This window comes from Hypanus sabinus, chromosome 12 (assembly GCF_030144855.1).
Source record: "Hypanus sabinus isolate sHypSab1 chromosome 12, sHypSab1.hap1, whole genome shotgun sequence".
Classification (NCBI taxonomy): domain Eukaryota; kingdom Metazoa; phylum Chordata; class Chondrichthyes; order Myliobatiformes; family Dasyatidae; genus Hypanus; species Hypanus sabinus.
This window is the reverse complement of record NC_082717.1, coordinates 78,097,045-78,119,200: the sequence shown is the minus strand read 5'-3', so window position 1 is coordinate 78,119,200 and position 22,156 is coordinate 78,097,045. Positions and strand designations below refer to the sequence as shown.

Genomic DNA, 22,156 nt, shown 5'->3' with positions numbered 1-22,156 from the left:
CAGCAGTTTGTTTTTTGCTCCAGTTTTCAGTACCTGCATTCTCTTATGTTTCCATTTTAATATTGATGTTAGGACTGGGGACTGAATAGGATAACATTCAACATTGATGACCTGAGGGTGGGGTTGCTTCATTATCTTTGTAGTTCTGAAACTGGGCCTATCCAGCCCCAGGCTCAAGTCTCACTATTTACTAAATGACCCTCACCACTGTAGAAGGTTTAAAACCTGAAAGTTTTGTTGGCAGTCCACAATATATGCCATTTTTCTCATTCTCTGAAAAGCTGGCCTCTCATCTTGATTGCTGTGAGCAATTCTCTGTGTTTGTGCCATTGCTGCAGTCAGTGTTTTTCCCCCCTCTCAACATATTATGCACTAAAGTTATTTAACACTACTAACTAACTTATTTTGCTACATTTCCTTTGAAACTTCCATAGCAATCAGAAATGATGTAAGATTATCTGAAGGAATTTAGTAAAGTATTTTCAATCTGAAGTGCCATTCTTTAAAGACAGATTGTGTTGAATTTTGCAACTGATTCTATTGTACAAGATTCAAATGATCTAGGTTAGTGATGTGTTCTAGAATGATAGCTTAGTTAGAAACTAATACTCACACCACACTCCAAATGCTAATCTAGAATGCCAAAGCAACGAAAGAATGGTCCAAACTAAATGCTCCTGAGTCTTTACTATCAGAAAACTGATTTGAATGGAGGGTGCTTCAAAGCAGTAAGTCATCCTGTTAATTTTGCAATGCAGCCTAAATCACTGAGATATTTTTCAGCTTAAAAGATTTGGGTGCTAGGTATTTGCATGCTGAGTTCATTATGCTGAATATTTCATTTTTGGCTGTATGTGGATATAATAAAGGAAATTGTGCCCTTAGTGGCAGTTTCTGAATCAACAAATTATTGGAGCTAAAGTAATACTTGGGGTTTTGCACATTTATATTCCAGAAAAGCTGCTTAAAATTGGTAGAGTTCCTTGCCAGATGCATACAAATAATCACATCAATGTGGGAGACTGTTCCTAGTCTGTGCAATTTTTACTCCATTCATTCTTTTGGTTAACTGTGACTAGGTTCAAGGAAAATATACTCGTCCTCTTTAACTACATATTCATTATTCTGTTCAATGTCTCTTCAGGAAAATCTAAAAACAAAGATGACAAATGCATGTTTCTCTTGTATATTGAGGCCAACTCTATAAGTAATAGCAAAGGACGGAGGAACATGGTTTCTGAAGAAGTTTCTGGTGATTCATCTTCCATGGAGTTTACGCTTAAAGATCTTTATGCAATTCAAGAGATTCAAGCTGAAGAAAATCTTCTCAAGTTATTTGTTAAGTATGTTGATTCTTGTATCTTTTAATTGTCTTTCAGAATGATTGCACAATTTTAAAGATATGCATTTATATTTTGTTTTACAGTTCATTATGTCCTGCCATATATGGTCATGAGGTGAGTGTGTCAGTATAGTTTTAAAAAAGTCACAACTTTATCCCCTGTTCAAACATATTTAATTCAGCATTTTTTAATACAACTTAAACTCTAGATAAATAATTATTTCACTATTTGTAGCTTGTCAAAGCGGGATTGATATTAGCACTCTTTGGAGGCTGCCAAAAATATGTGGATGATAAAAATCGTATTCCTGTTCGAGGTGATCCTCATGTGCTGATAGTTGGTGATCCTGGACTTGGAAAAAGCCAACTCTTACAGGCAAGTATTAAAGTACAGGTATTACCTTTAGAAGCAAAATTTGACCATTATCAAACTTGCATAAATAATTTCCTTAAAACAAAATACCTTCAACATTTTTTATTCTTGAGTTATGGACCAAGGCACAGTAGCTGGAGAGTCAGCTGTTATCTGATACTTGGTTCCTTATCATTATCAAATATGTTTAGAGGCTGAATGTATCTTTAAGATAAGGATATCTAACTGATTTTTCTCCAACTTATATCTTACACCTAAGAATTTCAGCTGGAATGGATGTCAGCGAATGAGAGCAGGAACACGATAGGGCCTTTTATTTTTGCTGAATGTGTTTCTCGTTCTTTAATCCCACCAGTGAATTCTACTTTGCTGTGTCTGCTAATACTATTGCACTGTGGAAAACCTAAGTTTTCATGCTGTTCAATGTAGTTTGTTTTCATTGGACCATTGGATGAAGTTCGGTATACTAATGAGACATGCTGATTCCAAAGCAGATTATAATGGGCAAAGTAAGCACTGTTGGGGAAAAAAGATTCCTGGGTTTTTATTTGTCTCTGCGTTATCAACCTCAGTTATGAAACAAAGCACATTTAAGCAATTTAATACCCATTATGATTTGTGTCACAAGAAATTCTGATGAACGGTCCTGCCTCTACGCATCAACTGTTCATTTCCCTCCATAGATCTGCAAGACCTGCTGAATTCCTCCAGCATTTTTTTATGTATTGCATATGAATTGTGCCCTTTATTATGGATAAAATATTGATGCAGTAACTTTATATATGTTGATTCCTCATGCAGTAGTATTTCAGAATAATTTAATGGATTTTTTTCATTGGTGAAATACACAGATGTGCCTGGTAAATGGCTGAAAATAGATTATAGTTATGCTATAATTTGAATGCCATTCTTGTAGGTTATATCATTAAAATCAAGGACCTGTTGTAAATGTTAAAATATAAACCTGTATTTATATACCTTAAATTTATTTTGTTCTGTTTAGTCAGATGTTCCCTGTAGGATAGTTGAGCATTTTATTTAGTTGAGAACACTTGTTGGAAATAGTGTACTGTGGAATATTAAAAGCTTAATAAATACTAAGATTTAATACTTATGGGCATGTTTGCTCTTTTGATTTTATTGACTATTGATTGCATAACTTGGTGTTAATTTAGCACTTTACTTGAATACCTACTCTAATTTTATTCGTAGGCAGTATGCAATATTGCTCCCCGGGGAGTATATGTCTGTGGCAACACCACCACCACTTCAGGCCTTACTGTCACTTTGTCTCGGGACAGTGGATCAGGAGATTTTGCATTAGAAGCTGGGGCTCTTGTACTTGGCGATCAAGGTAATTCACAAATTAGATATTGATAATATTGTAAAACTTGGGTATTACAATACAACTGCAAGTTCATTGAATGTATTTCTGATCACAGTACATGGTTGAGTGTTTAAGAATTGTAAAATTAATTTAGTCTAATTCACCAGCCTGTGAGGTGCTGTCTGTTAATAATTGCCAGTTACTTAAAAGGAACAGGAAACTAGGTGCAATGTGCTAAGCACAGTTGACTGTATTTTGGAAACAAATTGAATTCTTGGTAGTATTTCAAGCACAAGAAAATCTGCAGACGCTGGAAATCCAAGCAACACACAAAAAATGCTGGAGGAATTCAGCAGGCCAGGCAGCATCTATGGAAAAGAGTAAACAACTGTAGCTTTGGGCCGAGACTCTTCATCAGGACTGGAAAAAGATGAGAAGTCAGAGCAAGAATGAGGGGGGAAGGAAGGAAGAATTTGAAGGTGGTATGTGCTAAGTGAAACTGAGGGAGTGAGGGGTGAAGGGCAGACATGCAAACTGCACACAGCACCAGAGATCATATTAAACCCAGGTGCTTGGAGGTGTGAGACAGCAGCTCCACCTGGTGAGTCACTGCACTATCTTTCTAGTGTCATTTTCCTCTGTGATTTTCTCCTAGACTTCACTGTTTCTCCAATGCCAATGCCCTCAGGTTTTTACTGCAAACTTCCTGACACCCAACCTCTTTTCCTTTCCTATGGACTGTCGCTTGACCCCAACAGCTCTGCAATCCTTTTCTCCCTCTGCTAGCTTCACTTTTTGCTGAGACAGCAGTCCTAGAGAGAACCTTTTGTGTCAACTTCCCGATTTAGAGGAATCTCTATTGTACATGATGTCATCATAAATAAAGGGCTATTCCAACTGATTGCCCTTGCGTTACATTAACATGCTGCTTAGGGTTCACTACAATTTCTATGCCAGTACTCAAAAACAAAAATGCTATTAACATGTGCAACAAATGTGGCTGGAAGTTAACATATTAAATTTCTGATGCATAATTGCACACAGTAATGCAGAAAAATGTCACACAAGAGTCGGCAAAAGAAAAAAAAAATCACAATTTCTTTTGAAGACCTCATCCAGTGGAACCCCTTCCTCAGCTCTTTGTGGGTACCATACTGCTCAACTTGTTCATCTGCTCAATATGCCAGCCTCCTGAAGGTGGCAGGTTGAAAATCTGGCTGAGAAGCCACAACAACAGCCTTTCATTCAGTGTCAGCAAGGCCAAGGGGTTAATTATTGACTGTGGGATGAGAAAACTGAAGTTCCATGAGTCAGTCCTCATTGAGGGATCAGAGGTGGAGAAGGTCAGAAACTTTAAATTCCTCAGTGTTAACACTATAGAGGATCTGTCCTGGGTTCCATATATAAGTGTCATTACAAAGAAGGCATTGCAGTACCTGTACTTTCTCAGAAGTTTGTGAAGATTTGGTATGTCATCTGAAACTTTTATAGATGTGTGTTGGAGAGTATACTGACTGGTTACTTCACGGCTGAGTATGGAAACACTGATGGCCTTGAACAGAAAAGCCAACAAAAGGTAGTTGATAAGGCCCAGTCTATCATGGGTAAAGTCCTCCCCATCATTGAGCACATCTACTTTACTTTATTGTCACCAAACAATTGATACTAGAGCGTACAATCATCACAGCAATATTTGATTCTGCACTTTGTCCTCCCTGGAGTACAAATCAAAGTAAATATAATAAAAATTTAAATTACGAATCATAATTAGATAATAGAAAAGGGAAAGTAAGGTAGTGCAAGTTAGGTCCGGATACTTAGAGTGCTGTCGCAAGAAAGCAGCATCCATCATCAAAGACCCCACCATCCAGAACATGCACTTCTCGATGCTGCCTTTAGGAAGGAGGCACAGGAGCCTCAAGGCCCTCGCTGCCAAGCCGAGGAACAGTTATCACTCATCAACCATCAGGCTTTTGAACCAGAGGGGAGAACTTCAGTTAATTTCCCTTACTCCATCACTGAACTGTTCCCACATAGACTCTTTTTCAAGGACTCTTCCTCATGTTATTCAAATTCCTTGCTTATTTATTTATTATTACAGGTTGAGTATCCCTTATCCAAAATTCCAAATTCAAAAATGATTTGAGTGCTGACATGACTTCACAAATGGAAAATTTCACAAGGTGCTGGGAAGGTTCCCATGTGATGCACAAGTCTCTACACTAAATATGTAATGAACAGAAATTAATAAAAAAATAGGAAAATACTGCATAAAGTGAAAAATGAAATCGCTATGCATTGAAAGAATTAATTCGTCAGCATCAGACTAAACATATGCCGCTTAATGGTATGCTGATCATGAAACAAGCAAACTTTAAATTGAAGGCAATTGTGAGTATTCAGCAGGCTGGTTGCAGAAATTAAGAAAAGGCAAGGCATTAAATTTAAAATATTTAATTTTTTTTAAGATAAAGCATCTACTGATGACAAAGCAGCAGAGAAATTCTTTGATATGTTTATGAAGAGCATTGCTGATGAAAATCTAACTTCAGATCAAGTACACAATACTGACATAAAACCTAAAAAAAGTAAATACAAATACAGTGTACTGTAACTTGTTAATCAAAACACAGCATCATAAGTAGAGACTGAAAGCCTGCCGTTTGTTATTGAACAGCTGATTCGGGTACTCTCCCAATGCTGCTGTGCTGCTTTTGTTACCCTGCAGACTATATTTTTATTATATTAATAATATGAAATAATTTTTACTGTTTAGTACGTATGTGTGATGAACAAGTGTAAGACAGTGTCTGCTACCAGTAACATATAAAGTCAGAGTCGGAAATTATGCCAACCCCAAGTTATATATTTTATTATATATTCCAAAATCCACCAATCTCCAAACACCGAATCACTTCCGGTGCCAAGCATAAGGGCTACTCAACTTGCATTATTGTTTTTTTCTATTTTTGTATTTGCACATTGGTGTTTGTCTTTGTGATTCTATTGTGTTTCTTTGTATTTACTGTGAATGCTTGCAAGAAAATGAATCTCAGGGTTCTGTATGGTGATGTATGTAGTTCGATAATAAATTTACACTTTGATCTTTGAGATGAGCTTGGTGAAGAAGCTGAGAAAAGTGTGTGGGATACTTTTATTTTGGGGCAGAGAATACAAACTAAAGAAATCATATTTGCAAGAAACTATTTGTCCCTCTGTGCACAGCCACTGCCTTTTACTCTGAGGATGAACACTGACCTCAAGTTCTGCTTGTGTGGTATTTGACAATTCCCCTGTGACTGCATGGGTTTATTCTGGTTGCTCGATTTTCCACCTTCATCCCAAAGTTGCATTGTCAGTATATTAATTGGCAACTGTGAATCCCCACCACTGTGTAAGTGATTCGTATTGTGTATTGGAAATGGGGAGAATAAAAAAGAAATCATATAGAATGATTATGAAAGGGAACATGAGCTTGGTCGGCTGAAGGACTGTTTCTGTGCTTGGTGACTATAATTTGGTGAAAAGTTCTGTGTTTCAGCAAGACATTGGAAAGATTACAGAATGAATTTGTTTGGGATGAAGTTTATTTATAAGTAAAGATCGAAGGAATGGTGTAATTATTTTCCTAAAGGCAGGAGAGGTTGAGGAGAAAACAGCCATTCAAATTTGAGGATCCATTTCTGGTTTTGCTATTTCATCATTATTGGATATTTCTGAATCTTTTATCTTCCTGATAAAGGTGGCAAAATAAAGGGAAAATTAAGAAACTATTCCATGAATTAAGATCCGTAAAATAGAACTTCCACCCTCTCCCCCTTCCCTTCCCTCACCTTCATAGCTTTCCCATAGCCTCTCTTGTATTCCTTAGCCTCTTCCCTGTATTGCATGGTTCAATGCAATCTCCTTTTGGATTCCTTCTTCTTCAGCTCTTTACCTCTTCCCATCCATCACCTCAGTTTTTCACATCATACATTTCATCCACTCACCCACCTTCCCACTCAATTGGTCTCATCTATCACAAGCCAGCTGGTATTCCTCCCCCTTCCCTTTCCTTATTCTGGCTTCTACACCCTCCCCCCCCCCCAACTTTCTTTCTAGTTCTGATGAAAAATCTCACCCCAAAACATCAATTGTTTATTCCCATCCGTTGTTGCTTCTACCTGCAGTGTTGATTTCCTCCAGCATTATCTACATGTTGCTCAAGATTTCCAGCACCTCCAGAATTTTTTGTGTCTGTGTTATTGTAGGGTTATCAGTTTGCCAGAAGCTACCAGTATTATTCAGTCATTGTGGTATGCAGGCCATTAAAATTTCTTCGGTTAGGTTATTTTACTAAATTTTCTCTGTCACATTTCAGGGATTTGCTGTATTGATGAATTTGATAAAATGGGAAACCAACATCAGGCCTTACTGGAAGCCATGGAGCAACAAAGTATTAGTCTAGCCAAAGCTGGAATTGTTTGCAATTTACCAGCCAGAACTTCAATCCTTGCAGCTGCAAATCCAGTAGGAGGTCACTACAGTAAAGCTAAAACAGTGTCTGAGAATTTGAAGTAAGTTCTGCTTATGTGTCAGGCAGCCCTTCCATCATTCCATAATATATAATATTGTATGTGTAATTTATATCATTTTGTCTTGTATAATAGTTCTATTTCTCCTTACAAATTTCTTATAACTTTTCCTTAAGCCTTATTAATTAGCCAGAAGGAACTAAATTTAGGGTCTTAAAGTTTCAAGTAGTAAAATTTAGTTGCATTTTTGAGGAAAAATTGCTTCCTGAGGATAACTATATGATTTTTTTTTGTGTAGAGTAATATTAAGCATGGCGGTCAGTATGAATCGTAAATTGCATTTTTGGTAAGAAATTATACTCAAATAACAATGGTGTTTCATATCTACAGTACATTTTTATATTTAATATTGTAGAATGGGAAGTGCCCTTCTTTCAAGGTTTGATTTGGTATTTATTCTGCTTGATACTCCGAATGAAGATCACGACAACCTTATTTCGGAGCACGTGATGGCCTTGCATGCTGGGAAGAATGCGGTCTTCAGCGGTGCCACAGTATCACGTCAAAGCACACAAGATTTAAATGGTTCATTTCTTGAAAATGCATCAGATAGACCTTTATCTGACAGATTAAAGGTAAGGACACATCCAGAAATAATGAAACTATTAATATTTATTGATATCTAATTACATAATAATCATGATTAAGACAGCAACTAACCAGCATTGGAATTAAAGTATTAATTAAATTCTTAACAGCCAATAACCCAAAACTGAAATTGTTTTATAATTGTCATACAGATGATGTTAAACCACTATGGAATTGCTAAAATTTCAAAATTTAGAATCAAAAAAATCTCTGGGCTAATGTACATTATATTGGGTGAGGAGTATCCTTTCACTGTTGGTGTCTGGATATAAATTTTATCAATTTTAGAGTGTGGAGGCACAACAAAATCTTTTCATAATTAGTACATTTGTACCTTTCACCAGGTGTGTGTATAAGATATATAAGATTCACAGTTGAGCTTCATGATGTATTTCGAAGACTGATGTTTAGGTTGATAATGGAGACAGAATAAAGGATGATTTTTCTGAACTTACACGTAATTCATAGTTTTTAATGTCTGCTGTAGCTATGTGCCAAGAAGGCAATACTGTTCCACGAGACCAGGACAATTGTCATGTAGTAAGAAATGGGAAACAATGTGGATTTAGAAATTAAGGATCCAGGTAATTGAGTACTGTCCCATAAAACTAAAGATATTAATCTATTTTGTGACTTTTATGATTGTCTAAGCTCCACTGAAGTAGCTTTCTGTATTTGAAACAAGTATTTTTTTGGATAATTTAATACACGTCTATAAATTAATTTCCTGTCAGCAATAAATGTGCAATAGTGTAGCATCAGAGCATTTTACTGTGCCAACAGAATTGAATTTCAGAAACTGAATGATCCTCTGAATCTACTTAGGCATTTACACACAGTGGCCACTTCTAGGTGCATGTCTGCACCTGCTCATTAATGCAACTATCTAATCAGCCAGTCATGTGACAGCAACATAATGTATAAAAGAATGCAAATATGTTCAAGAGGTTCAGTTGTCATGCAGACTCAAACATCAGAATAGGGAAGAAATATGATCTAAGTGATTTTGTCCATGGAATGATTGTTAGTGCCAGACAGGGTGGTTTGAGTACCTCAAAAACTGCTGGTCTGCTAGGACTTTCACACACAACAGTCCTTAGCGTTTACAGAGAATAATGCAAAAAACAAAGAAAAAACATCCAGTGAGTTGCAGTTCTATGGGTGAAAATGTCTTGTTAATGAGAGAATTCAGAGGAGAATGGCCAGACTGGTTTAAGCTGACAGGAAGGCAACAGTAACAGTTAACCATGTGGTGTGCAGAGGAGCATCTCTGAAAACACAACTCATCAAATCTTGAAGTGGATGGGCTAAGAACACAAACTTAGTGGCTACTTTATTAGGTACATCCTGTTGACTGGAGATGTCATTTTCCATAATTGATTGTAAACATCTAATGTCTATGACCTTCACAGTATAACATTCCGTTTGTGTTTAAAGGTTTCCTCTGGAGAAAATTTTGATCCTGTACCTCATCAGTTACTAAGAAAATATGTAGGATATGCGCGTCATTATGTTTGTCCAAAGTTATCTGCTGAAGCAGCTCAAGTACTGCAAGAGTTTTACCTGGAGTTGAGAAGACAAAATCAAGGCCCAGATAGTACTCCAATTACCACAAGACAGCTGGAGTCTCTTATAAGGCTCACAGAGGTAAATATGCATGTCTTTTAGAAAGCTAAAATATTCTTTGATGAGTTCAGTGGGAAGTTTTCAATAGGCCAACAGATTTTTTTTTCCTTAAGAGTGCCTGAAACTACAAATTCTCTTGTGTATGTGTTGTGCATGCCTTGCATTCTTAACAGTAGACAAAACCACCCACTCTGCTTTTAGACTAAGGGCTGTGAAGAAAAGGCATGATCAGAGTAAGTGGGACCCTCAAAATTGTAGAGGGTGGGTGTCATATTTAGTTGTGTGGCATAATGGATCAAGGAGTTGGGTTGGGCAGTCATTAATCAAGAATCACTATGAATGTTATATTTTTAATTTTAAGAGTAAACCCAACCAAAAGCTATTTTTCAGCACCAGGTTCTCTGACAGATCCTCTTTTTACTTATGGCAAAGCATGCCTCTCGTTTCCTGAGCAGAGTTGTTTCTGCAGATGTAGCCCATATACATGTGCAAATGAAATTCATAGAGGTTTCCTACTTCTGTAAGCAGTTTAGATATAGGAGCAGAATTAAGCTATTTGGCCCATCAAGTAGGCTCTATCATTCCATAATGGCTGATTTGTTATCCTTCTCAACCCCATTATCTGGCCTTTTCCTCGTAACCTTTGAATCCCTTACTAACCAAGTACCTATCAACTTCTGCTTTAAATATGCCCAATGACTTGTCCTTCAAAGCAGTTTGTAGCAACAAAATTGATAGATTCACAATACTCTGTTTAATGAAATTCCTCTTCATCCCTTCTAAAAGGATGTCTTTCTATTCTGCAGCTGTGTTCACGGCTGTTAGACTCCTCTGTAAAGAAAACACCCTCTGCATGTCCACGCTAGACTTTTCAATATTCAGTAGGTTTCAATGAGATCCACCCCTCATTCTTCTAAACTCCAGTGAGTACAGGCCTGGAACTAACAAATGCACTTCCCAGGAACATTCTCGTGAAATTTCTCTGGGCCCTCACCAATGTGAGCTCATCTTTTCTTAGATAAGAGGCCCAAAACTGCTCATAATATTCCAAATGCAGTCTGTCCAATGCCATATAAAGCCTCAGCATTACATCCTTGTTCTTGTACTCTCATCCTCTCAAAATACATGCTAACATTGCATTTGCCTTCTTTACCACCAACTTAACCTGCAAGTTAACCTTTAGGGAATCCTGCATGAGGACTTCCAAGTCCCTTTACAACTCTGATTTCTGAGTTTGCTTCCTATTTAGAAAATAATATATACCTTTATTCCTCCAATCAAAGTGCATGACTATACACTTCCCTACACTGTTTTCCATCTGCCACCTCTTTGTCTATTCCCCTAATCTTAGTCCTTTTGCAGACTCCATGCTTCCTCGACAATACCTGCTCTTCCACTTATCTTTTATCATCCAGAATCTTGGCCATAAATCCATCAATTCTGTCATCCAAATCATTGTCATGTAACGTAAAAGAAGCTGTCCCAATACAACACCTGTGGAAAACTACTTGTCACTTGCATCCAACCGGAAAAGGCCTTCTTTGTTCCCACTGTGCTTCCCATAGTCAGCTACTAATGGATTCCAACATCAGTCAGGCTTATTGGCTTATAATTTCCTGGGTTTTTTTCCCTCCCTCCTTAAAGAGCGGATAGCTTTTCAGGTATCAAATGCACAAAAGACTTGAGAGGAAAATTGTGGGCTTTGCGATTCGTGGAGTAAGTTCTTAATTTTAATTAAGTGCATGTAATGTTCTTGGTGCATCTGGTGATGCTGATTTTACATTTGACATAAAGAAATGAAGTTTATAATTATGTCAGAGTTTTCTATTTTCCTTGTTTTACATTTTGATCTTGAAACAGGTCATGATTTTGAGCCTTATTTAAAGTATAAAGTTGTGACTTGTATGAGTAAATTCTGCCTTTTGGATTAGAGGTTTTTCTCAAGACGTCATAGCTGATAAGAGCAGCAGATACAGTATGGTGTGAGGAAGGAGGATTCAGATTTTGGATACAGATCCCCATGTTTGGGTGGGGTCTGGATCAACAGCTGGGGTCAAAATGGGAAATTAGATGGTCAGGTAATTATGTACTTACTGGTCCAGGAACAATGCTGTAAAGTCACTTCACTCATGGACTCACGCCTCCTTCCCCGGTTTCAGCTGCTAGAATTGAAGCCTGGAATTCTCAGTCATCCAGTTTTTTAATAATATTTAAAATAAAGATATTATACTTACTTCTAAATGACCAATATGCAGATTAATTTCCTTTTACAAGTTTTATGCATTCGTATCTCAGAGATGAATATGAGATTATTTGGTGCTATTTAAGATTCACCAGCCTCTGGAGCTACAAGTTGTTAAATCCTAGTCCTCCCAAATTTTAATTTCTAGCATTGTGTCTTATAGCATTTCTTTACATTGCTAAAGTTTCCTAACAACTGCTTATGAATTTGAAAAAAATTATGTTTATTTCAGCACTATCATGAAGGCATAAATTACTGAATTTTTCTCCTGGACTTAATTGTATGTTTTCAAGTTTATTGTTGTATGCAGAAGCATGGTGAAGTACAGATGCAATGTAAAAGCTACGGCAGTATTGCAGGCATATATGGAGATTCAAAGTACACAGAAGGCAGAAATTGGTCATGAATTATGGACAACTATGAATAGTGAAGAAAAATACCATGCAAAACAATTAGAAACAAGAGATGGTCCATTGTATTCTGTTGCTGAGGTAGTATTAGGATTGTGCAGGTCAGTTCAAGAAAGTGATAAATGTAGGAATGTAGATGTTCCTAAACCTAAGATGTAGTGGCAAAACTGGCAGTCTAGAGTGCAGGTTAGGAGGGTAAATCTAATGGGCAAGGTCCCATTGAGGCACCTTCCAGTACACCATTATTAACAATGTTTTCAACTGTATTGATGCAGTTTTCTGGCTCATTGTTCTTAAATCTCAGTCTGGACCTCATCTTCCATGGTCTCATTGAAAGTGTTTTGCTGGTTACTTTAACCTTAATCCTTAATATTCTTTTTGTGAAGTGCCTTGTGATTATATTAGGGATATCCTCTCCTGAAATATTTGGAACAGGCTGAGTTTTCTGTCATCTTAAGCACAGCTGTACCACTTTCTATGTAGGGAATATATTATTGTTTAGTTCAGTTTGATATGTATAGATATTAGAAAATAAATCTTTGTTTATATTTTTGTTTCAAAGGCAAGAGCAAGATTAGAACTTCGAGAAACTGCATCAAAATGTGATGCAGAGGATGTTGTGGATATCATGAAACACAGGTAATCTTTCAAATAAGAATATAAGAAATAGGAGCAGGAGTAGGCCATCTGGCCCATCAAGCCGGCTCCGCCATTCTATAAGTTCATGGCTGATTTGACCATGGACTCATCTCCATCTACCTGCCTTTTCCCCATAACCCTTAATTCCCCTACTGTGCAAAAATCTATTCAATCTTGTGTTAAATATATTTACTGAGGTATTCTCAATAAACTTGAAAATATTCTGCAAATATTCTTTTACAGGATGAGAAGTAGAAATTAAAGAGCAAAATATACAAGGCTACATTATGAAACTTATGTTATGAAGATAGGCTAATTCAGTTTTTCCTCATAATTGTATTTAATGTTGGCAGTGAACAGTTAGAAGGAAAAGTTTAAAAAAAAACTTTATATTCTGGAAATGTGAAATAGAAACAGAAGATCCTGAAAGCACCCAGTAAGTCAGGTGGGATCAGTTGTGAGAGAAACAGGATGAGCATTTCAATTCCATGACTGATTTGATGAATCTAGACGATTCTTCTTGGAATTAGTACTGTTTAGTTGAATGCTATTAGGTGACTTATTTCAAAGATTTTATAAAAATTTAAGATTGCAAGAAAGCATCGGAGAAGGAAAATTGCAACCAATTAAACTTACTTAATCTTTTTTGGCAGTCATATCTTATCAATAAAGTTATGCACTAAAATTTTTAAATGACAACTTCGGTTAACTCACTTCTGCCATGTTGATTTTTGTTTGGGCAGTTTCACATTGCATGTTTTATAATATATTTTATCACATTAATGTATTTCTTTTGTTGCAGTAAATCATTTTCATTGTTTTCACAGCTTATTAGATACTTTCTCTGATGAGTTTGGAAGATTAGATTTTCAGCGCTCACAACATGGATCTGGTATGAGCAAACGATCCCAGGCAAAACGATTTGTGGCTGCTCTGAACAGAATAGCAGAACGGACTTGTAGAACTATTTTTGAATTTAACCAACTCAAAGAAATAGCAAGAGAAGTACAAATACAGGTAATTTAAAACCATAATGCTTGGTATGTGAATTTAGATACCCTAAGCTTATAAGTACATAAATGATATTTGTTGGTTTTTTTATTTCTTGTGTCCTTTAGTTATTTTCCCTTCTTGTCTTCCCTATCCTTTTACATTCCATACCCGCCTCATCTTGATTCAACATTTCACTTTCTGACTGCCCTCTCAGCCCACCTTTGGTGGAACTTGGAAGTTATTTTGGTTCTTCTTAGAAACTGTTGCCTCAAATCATATTTCTCCTCAAACCTCTTGCAAGCCTGTCTTTTTCATCTAACCTTGGCGAATTCTTCTGACTCTCAATATCCTCATTTTTTTTTTATTCTGATGTTTCCTTATTGTCTTTGCAAAATACCTTGGGATAACGTATGTTTAAGGTGCTTTGCTAATCTTGTGGTGTTAGTAACCACAGATGAAGATTAAAGTCCAATATATTGTCTTAAATTATGCAGGTATCTGACTTTGAAGGATTTGTTCACTCTTTGAATGACCAGGGCTACTTGTTAAAAAAGGGTGCAAGGCTTTATCAACTCCAAACTATGTAATTGCAGGCTAATCAGTATTCTTCCTTGCTGACTAAGGATTCTCCAATGGTAAGTATCTTTGTTGAATCGTTTTAACCTTGTCAAAGGCAAAAGAAGCTGAAGTTATATTAATTCCATCAGGAATTCATAAACACAGGGGATTCTGCAGATGCTGCAAATCCAGAGTAATGTACACAAAATGTTGGAGGAACTCAGCAGGTCAGGCAGCATCTATGGAGAGGTACAAATTTCTTCACGAGTCCTGATGAAGGGTCTCAGCCCAGACTGTTGACTCTTTTCATCTCCATAGATGCTGCCTGACCTGCTGAGTCCCTCCAGAAGTTTGTGTGTTCTACTTCCATGAAGTATGTCTTTTAAGTTAGAAATCATGTCCATGTTGCATGGGAGAGAGAAGAATTAGAAATCTACAAATGATCAACATAATATCACAAAGGGAAGTTTGAGTTTGCAAACAGTCTTTTGTAAAAGGCGTGATAGAGAACAGTTAGAAATAGGCCATATGCAGACATTTACTTGTCATTTTTAAATTGTATTATTTTGTCTCCATGTTTGCAATTATAAATACTTATTTAAATGCATAATGGAAATTTCTGATTTAAATATGTCAGATTATCCTGTCATTTTGTGGCGTTAACCTATTTAGAAATATAAATCTAAGAATTTCTACCATGAACATCTTGACCAAAGTATATATAATAAACTATTACTTTGAAATCAGTTGTGGGACAGAAACGAAGTGTGTGGATTAGTGTAATGCCTGTTTGATGTTGCGTGTCTCAAATTCAGAAAAACAAACTTTCATGTCAGCTAACTTTATTTCTTCAATTGAGTTTTATCTCTGCTTGTCCACAAGTAGGAGTCCACTGTGGAAATGATTTGAGGCATTTGGAAAAGTTTTCAGCATATGTGAAAGGGAAAAAAAAAATCAGAAAATACTTTTCCTGTTTTGTCACTTTGCATATTTATTGAATGGAAATGCATATCTAATTACTGCAGAAATGTTACTTTAATAATTAGTAGTATGAGTTATTTATTTAAACAGCTTTTAGTTGATTCAAATATACCGTGACTGTATCATTTTTACAAATGTACTGGATAAACCTTCTCTGAGTATTATAGAACTGTATCTTGAGAGTGTAATAAATACTAAAATTATATTTTATTTAAGTTTAGAAATATACTTAATGTCCACACCCTTACATTGTTTGGAGTAATAAATTTATTTAGACTTCCATGTTTTTGTTTACTTAAAAACATGATCTGAATTTTCAGAATACAAAAATTAATTCAGAAGTGGAATACAGATACTTCATGTTTAAAAGTTCAAAGTAAGTTTATTAACCAAGTAGATACATGTCACAATATACAACCCTGAGATTAATTTTCTTGCAGAATGTACTCTGTAAATCTAATAATCACAATAGAATAAAGAGCACACCCAACAGGATTGACAGCCAGTGTGCAAAAAATAACAAACTCTGCAAATACAAAGGAAAAAGGAAAACAAATAAATAGCGAGAGCATAAGATAACGAGTCCATAGTTCATTGGAACGGTTCTGTGATTGGGAAGTAAAGTTATCACCTCTGGTTCAAGAGCCCTATGAATGAGAGGTATTAACTGTTCCTGAAGCTGGTAATGTGAATTGGGAATGCTGCTGTACTTTCCTGATGGCAGCAGCGAGAAGAGATCATGAACTGGGTGGTGGAGAGGGCTTTACCCATGATGAACTTGGCCGTATCCACTACTTTTTGCAGGATTTTTACGTTCAAAGGCATTGGAGTTTCCATACCACGCTGTGATGCAGCCAGTCAATATGCCCTGCACTTCACAACTATAGATGTGAAGATATAATCTGGAAAAGCAAAAGGATTTTTTTCCATTTCTGGTACATACACTCTACTTTGCTCTGTTATTACAGTAATTTACAATTCATACTGTATAAAATATTTAATTCAATGATGTTAATATTTAGAGTTAGTAACTTTGAGACCCTTAAGATTAAAGCTGCTGTTATTCATTTTGAACTTACAAATGGTCTGTAATCATTTCATTAAGTTTGGGGATAATTTGACCTACATGATTATTTACATTTATTCTGTTTACTTACATTTAATAGAGAATAAAAATGCTGTTCTGTCTCCATAACTAGAGAAAAACAGCATCGATCGGTGTATTCATGATCTAGGCCTGGAAAATTTTTGTTATTTTATTTGGAGTTCACACAACTTTCTGTCTCACACCACCAGTGTTTTTGAAAGTTACAAAAGGACAAGGTATTGCTGAGTTTCCCTAGCATCAGGTAAGGTAATGCTACCATACAGTAGTATTAGGACAAGGGCTGTTATGAGAACAACTGCTTCTTCCGGGCTGTTAAGTATATTTCACAATCGTACACAATCACATTTCCTTTTCCAGTTTCTGATGTGGATGGTGTTGACAACGTGGAGTGATGATTTGTTTGCAGGTTTTAGAACTGGCTTATTTATACTGTTTTTATTGAAATTATTGATTCACAATGTCGAATTCCAACTGACATGAAGTGCAAAAGAACTGCTAGTTCATTTAAAGCAGAATAGCTTAATGAAACAGTAGAAACTGCTACACCGAAAGCTCACAAGTTTGGGAATGGGTAGCTATGAGAAATATTGATGTATATTACAGAAACTGGGGTTGCCTGTGTGAATTGTTGTGATGCAAAAGTTGCTGGAGAAATTGCAAATGGGAAGAAGTAGATTGATAAATGTAAACTTGACTTTTTAAAGCATCATTTCACAAGCAAATCACATATGGACAGTGTGTCTAAACTCTGGTGAAAAAATCCCTCATGACCTGCTACAAGCCTACTACATATGCTTTGTAAGAGGGCAAATGAATGAGAGCAAAAATGACCAAAGCTAGCCATTAAAATGAACACCTCTAAGTATAAAATTCAGAGCAAACATGCTGTCACCACTGGACAAAAAAATTGCACAGCACAAGATTTTTGCACACACCTGTCATTACAAGTTAGAGGGAACATTGGTCATGAGTGTCATGGTGAGCACTGGCAGTGACTGAATCCTGAGGAACAGTAGATTCGGTCACAGTGAGTGCTGACAAAGACTGAACCCGGGTATGGAGCAACACCAGACTCCCACATCGAGACAAAAACAAGAGGTGATTATATAGAATCAAGCATGACCAAGCAACATCATGAAGCAAATCATTCTCAACACAAGGACTCCACAAATAATGCTAAATGTGAGTCCATAATCATAGAAAGCAGAAAACCTGTGCCAGTAACAATTAACTGGACAAGATTAAACAGAAAGTACATGGACTTTAATGACTGTCATTAAGACAACAACTAGTAAAAATAGGTGCTCAAGACACCGAGAAAGCCAAAGCTCTATGGCACACCATAGAGCCCACATGGTTCATGATAATGAAATGAAGAGCTAGAAGCATTATACTGCTTGCTTTTAAACATGTCATAAATGCACTTTATGTTAAATGCCACTCTGGATTTAATTGTAATATTACCTTGTGAGTTTTATATATTCAATGTATACTCAGTGCCTATAAAAATATTCACCTCTCCCCCTTGTTTTAGAATATTGAATCACAATGAATTTACTTTGGCTTTTTTGACACTGATCAACAGAAAAAGACTCATGTCAAAGTGAAAAAGATCTCTACAAAGTGATCTAAATTAATTACAACGAGGAACATTATTTCGTTTAGTGGTATGCATTGAATGACAATAATGGCAATAAACTTGATCTCGAGAATATTCTGTAGCTGGTCTTAGACATTCTGCACTCTAGCACTTGGGAGGCAATACACCATATTGTCATCTTTTTTGCAGCAGCAGCAGAATCTCCCATCTATCCTCTTAACTATTAAGTCTCCCATCATTATTGCTCTGACTGATTTTACTCTTACTTACTGAGAATTAGAGCCAGCCATTGTGCCACTGACTAGCTGCTACTGCTGCTGTGCCCTAATAGGTCCTTCCTCCCACAACAGTGCCCCCCCCCCCCCCAGCAGTATCTAAAGGAGTTGCTGAGGGTAATGGCCATGTGAAACTTGGTACTGTCACTTACTCCTACCCTCTTCCCAGTGGTCACCCATCTGAAGCCTGCACTGTGGGTGTGACCACCTCAAGTAAAAGTTTCATCATTGAGGTTTCCAGCCTCCCAGATGGTCTTCAGTACCTCCAGCTCTAGCTCCATTTTCTTGACCTACTCAGCCAGAAGCTGATGTTGGGTGCACTTCCAGCAGATGTAGTCATCAGGAAGACTGTTAGGTACCCTGGAATCCCACATCTTCCAGGAGGAGCATTCCACTATTTTAACTACCATCCTCTCTACATTGAATTAAGGTCTAAGGATAGTTATATAAAACTATTACTACATATAACGAAAAATCCTACCTGTTCTTACCTGCTAATCTCGTGTGCCGCCTCTTCTCACCAAAGCATCTGGGGCCAAAGCCACAGTTCTCCACTCTCACACTGCTCACTCCCACAATGGCCACTCTGCTCAAGCCTCACTTCATTTTATTGACTCAAATAAATCTCACTCTCCTGAGACTTGCTTTTAATTGGGTCCCACTCTACTCAGATCCTGCTCTCTTCTCATTCACCAAGTAGTAAGGCTGATCAACACCTTCACCCACTAACCCACCCACCACCATTACTTTATCATTTCTTTCTTCTCAGTCACCTTATGTGCCTGATGTTATTTTATGAATATATAATCAATCCATATTCATAAGCTATTTAATATATTTATTGTGCTTTTTACTGTTTTTGTATTTTTTGTGTTGCATCAGATCCGGAGTAACAATTACTCCATTCTCTTTTGTACTTGTATATTGGAAATGACATTAAACAATCTTTAAACGTTTGGTTGGGCTGTGTGACAAAGACCAAACAGAAAGCCCAGGGGTAGGCTTTGTTACATTGAAAAAGAATTGGTCAATTAATAACATTACTAGATCAAAAATAATTTCATCACATAAAGAATATTTTGATTTTAACATTATTTTTTGATTAAAACTCAGATTTTAAACCACTCATGCCCAAAACAAATGAAGTTGCTAAGCACTCCAAAGTTAAGTAGTGCAGTGCACAATTAAATGAAATTAGAGCAGCGTGTCAACTCACTTCCTATTAAAAAATGTTAATCCTTATTTAATTTGTGTAAGTATCCTGTATATCTTTGGCACGTGGATAATATAATCTGTACAAATACCAATTTCACATTCAGTTATAAACAAATATGGACAGCTGAATTGTGACTTCTGTCCTGGTTAATGAAATGTGGTAAATCTCTGTTCAGCATTTGCCTTATTAACCTAATGACATACTGGAAAATATCACTAATGAAACAGGAACTGTCTTGGAGATAGGTCTATCAAAGGCAGGGAAGTGAGCTGGAAGGACAGTCCAGTTTGGACAATCAATTCCCAACATTACCTTAATAACAGGTGGCATATTTCATTGGGTGTAGGGTGAGGTATTCAGAAAGAGAGGAAACCTCAAAGCCCTCATAACAATTATTATGAAGTGTTGAGCATTAATAATATGCAATATAAGGCACATCTTAGGAAGTTGTCAAGGCAGTCTAAACAAAATGCAAACGTTAACCCAATTTAATGGATCTTCATTTCTTGATGAACCAAGTTTTCTGGTGAGTGTAGCCTCTGCTAACATACAATCCCTTAGACAATGACAGTTCATTGCTGATAGATTTGATAAAACTACAGCCTTGGTTTAAACACACTGCATGGCTTATCAATTCTAATCAATATACTACTGTCCATCAGGTTTCAAGAACAGAGTCAGGTCACCTTTGTAAGGCTCTTTGAGCTCATGCCAATGTGCATCATTTCAGGACTATTTTGGTCCATATCCAAGATAAAGATGTTTGTTCAACTTGTCACCACTGGATTACTTTGGTGAGCATCAGGAACCAAACATGAATGTAAAATATTTCTATTTTCTTATCAGACTGACAAGGATCTCAGGATATTTTTAGAATTAACTTTCACATTAAAGAACACAAGGAGTCTTTCACCTTTGTTCTGTGAACAAATACAGTAACTATTCCCTGAATGTCAGGTTATAATTTCCTTCCCCATATGAAAAATGTGGACTACAGGGAAACAACAACAAAGTTCAAGGTAAATTTATTATTAAAGTGCATATCTGTCTATATATATAAAACCCTGAGATTCATTTTCTTGTGAGCATACTCAATAGTAGGCAGCCGTCGATCCCAGGAGATCATGTATTTGCGTCTCTGGTGGACTGTGCCCTCTCCAGGTTGCAAGCCTAGGAGGGAAGATTTGAAGAACCGGCTGTTGCCCATGCAGCAGGGTCCCCCTCTCCATGACACTGATGCAATCCAAGGGAAGGGCATGCACTGATACAGCTTGGCACCAGTGTCACACACGTTGCCAGAAGTGATTGTAAACAACATCAAACTGCTTAGGTCCCTAAGCAGATCCCAGCTCCAGATTTCCAGATTAGGTCCCAGCTCCAGATTTCTTCCTCAGGGTTTACTCCCAAAGCCTTTCCTATGGATGGGTTTTGCCGCAAGGCAGCAGAGGTTTAAAATCAGCGTTTTCCTTCTCCCAGGTGAGCTGCCATCCAAGGCTGATGAGCCCCAGCTCCCTGAAAAAACTGGTTTTGAGGCACCAGTGGTCCGTCCTTGCCCCTTGTCAGTAGAAACAGTTCCATCATGCCTAGTAGCTCAACCACACATGAAGGCCAAGAGTTGGACTTGGTGTCAGAGGTTGTTAGAGTCACATGCCATTTGGAGCACTTTATAGATAGTGGGAGCTTACCCCCATACCCCTGGCCATGCCAACCTTAGTGTGCTCAATAAATCTATAGAATAATAACCATTATGAATCAATGGAAGACTGCCCAACTTGGGCATTCAACCAGTGTGCAAAAGACAACAAGCTGCAAATACAAAAAGAAGGAAATAATAATAATAATAATAATAGATAAATAAAAGATAAATATTGAGAACATGAGATGAAGAGACCTTGAAAGTGTGTCCATCGGTTGTGGTAACATATCAATGATGAGGCAAGTGAAGTTATCTGCTCTGGTTCAAGAAACTGATGGTTGAGAGGTAATAACTTCCTGAAACTGGTGGTGTGAGTCCTGACACTCCTGTATCTTTCTGATGGTAGCAGTGAGAAGAGGGCATGTCCTGGGTAGCAGGGATCCCTGATGATGGATACTGCTTTCCTGTGACAATGCTCCGTGCATATGATCTCAACTGTACACAGATGAGTCCTTGAATACAATGCAGTCCACTGACGTGAAGCAATCCCATAGCTGCTCCTCTGCCGCCTGTGACCACTTTTAAATTCTCCAAGTCTCTTTATTTTTGGAGGTCTGCAAATGCACCTATATGCACACATCAGTTTCACATAATTATACTTAATTTCT

General features: G+C 37.0%; 1 protein-coding gene across 3 annotated transcripts in view; it reads left to right on the top strand.

Moving 5' to 3' along the window:
• Positions 1 to 19,575, top strand: part of mcm8 (minichromosome maintenance 8 homologous recombination repair factor) — a 32,830-nt gene extending 13,255 nt beyond the window's left edge. Inside the window, exons 9-19 of one of the 3 annotated variants that reach the window (XM_059986257.1) lie at positions 1,145 to 1,343; positions 1,427 to 1,457; positions 1,578 to 1,722; positions 2,932 to 3,069; positions 7,403 to 7,598; positions 7,972 to 8,191; positions 9,642 to 9,851; positions 13,045 to 13,121; positions 13,949 to 14,138; positions 14,708 to 14,749; positions 16,458 to 19,575. In XM_059986257.1, the coding sequence (XP_059842240.1) occupies positions 1,145 to 1,343; positions 1,427 to 1,457; positions 1,578 to 1,722; positions 2,932 to 3,069; positions 7,403 to 7,598; positions 7,972 to 8,191; positions 9,642 to 9,851; positions 13,045 to 13,121; positions 13,949 to 14,138; positions 14,708 to 14,749; positions 16,458 to 16,502 (1,493 nt within the window). In that variant the 3' untranslated portion in view covers positions 16,503 to 19,575. Of the gene's footprint in view, positions 1 to 1,144; positions 1,344 to 1,426; positions 1,458 to 1,577; positions 1,723 to 2,931; positions 3,070 to 7,402; positions 7,599 to 7,971; positions 8,192 to 9,641; positions 9,852 to 13,044; positions 13,122 to 13,948; positions 14,139 to 14,608 lie in introns of all 3 variants that reach the window. The other 2 variants (XM_059986256.1, XM_059986255.1) reach the window with 2 other exon arrangements.
• The last annotated feature ends 2,581 nt before the right edge of the window (positions 19,576 to 22,156 follow it).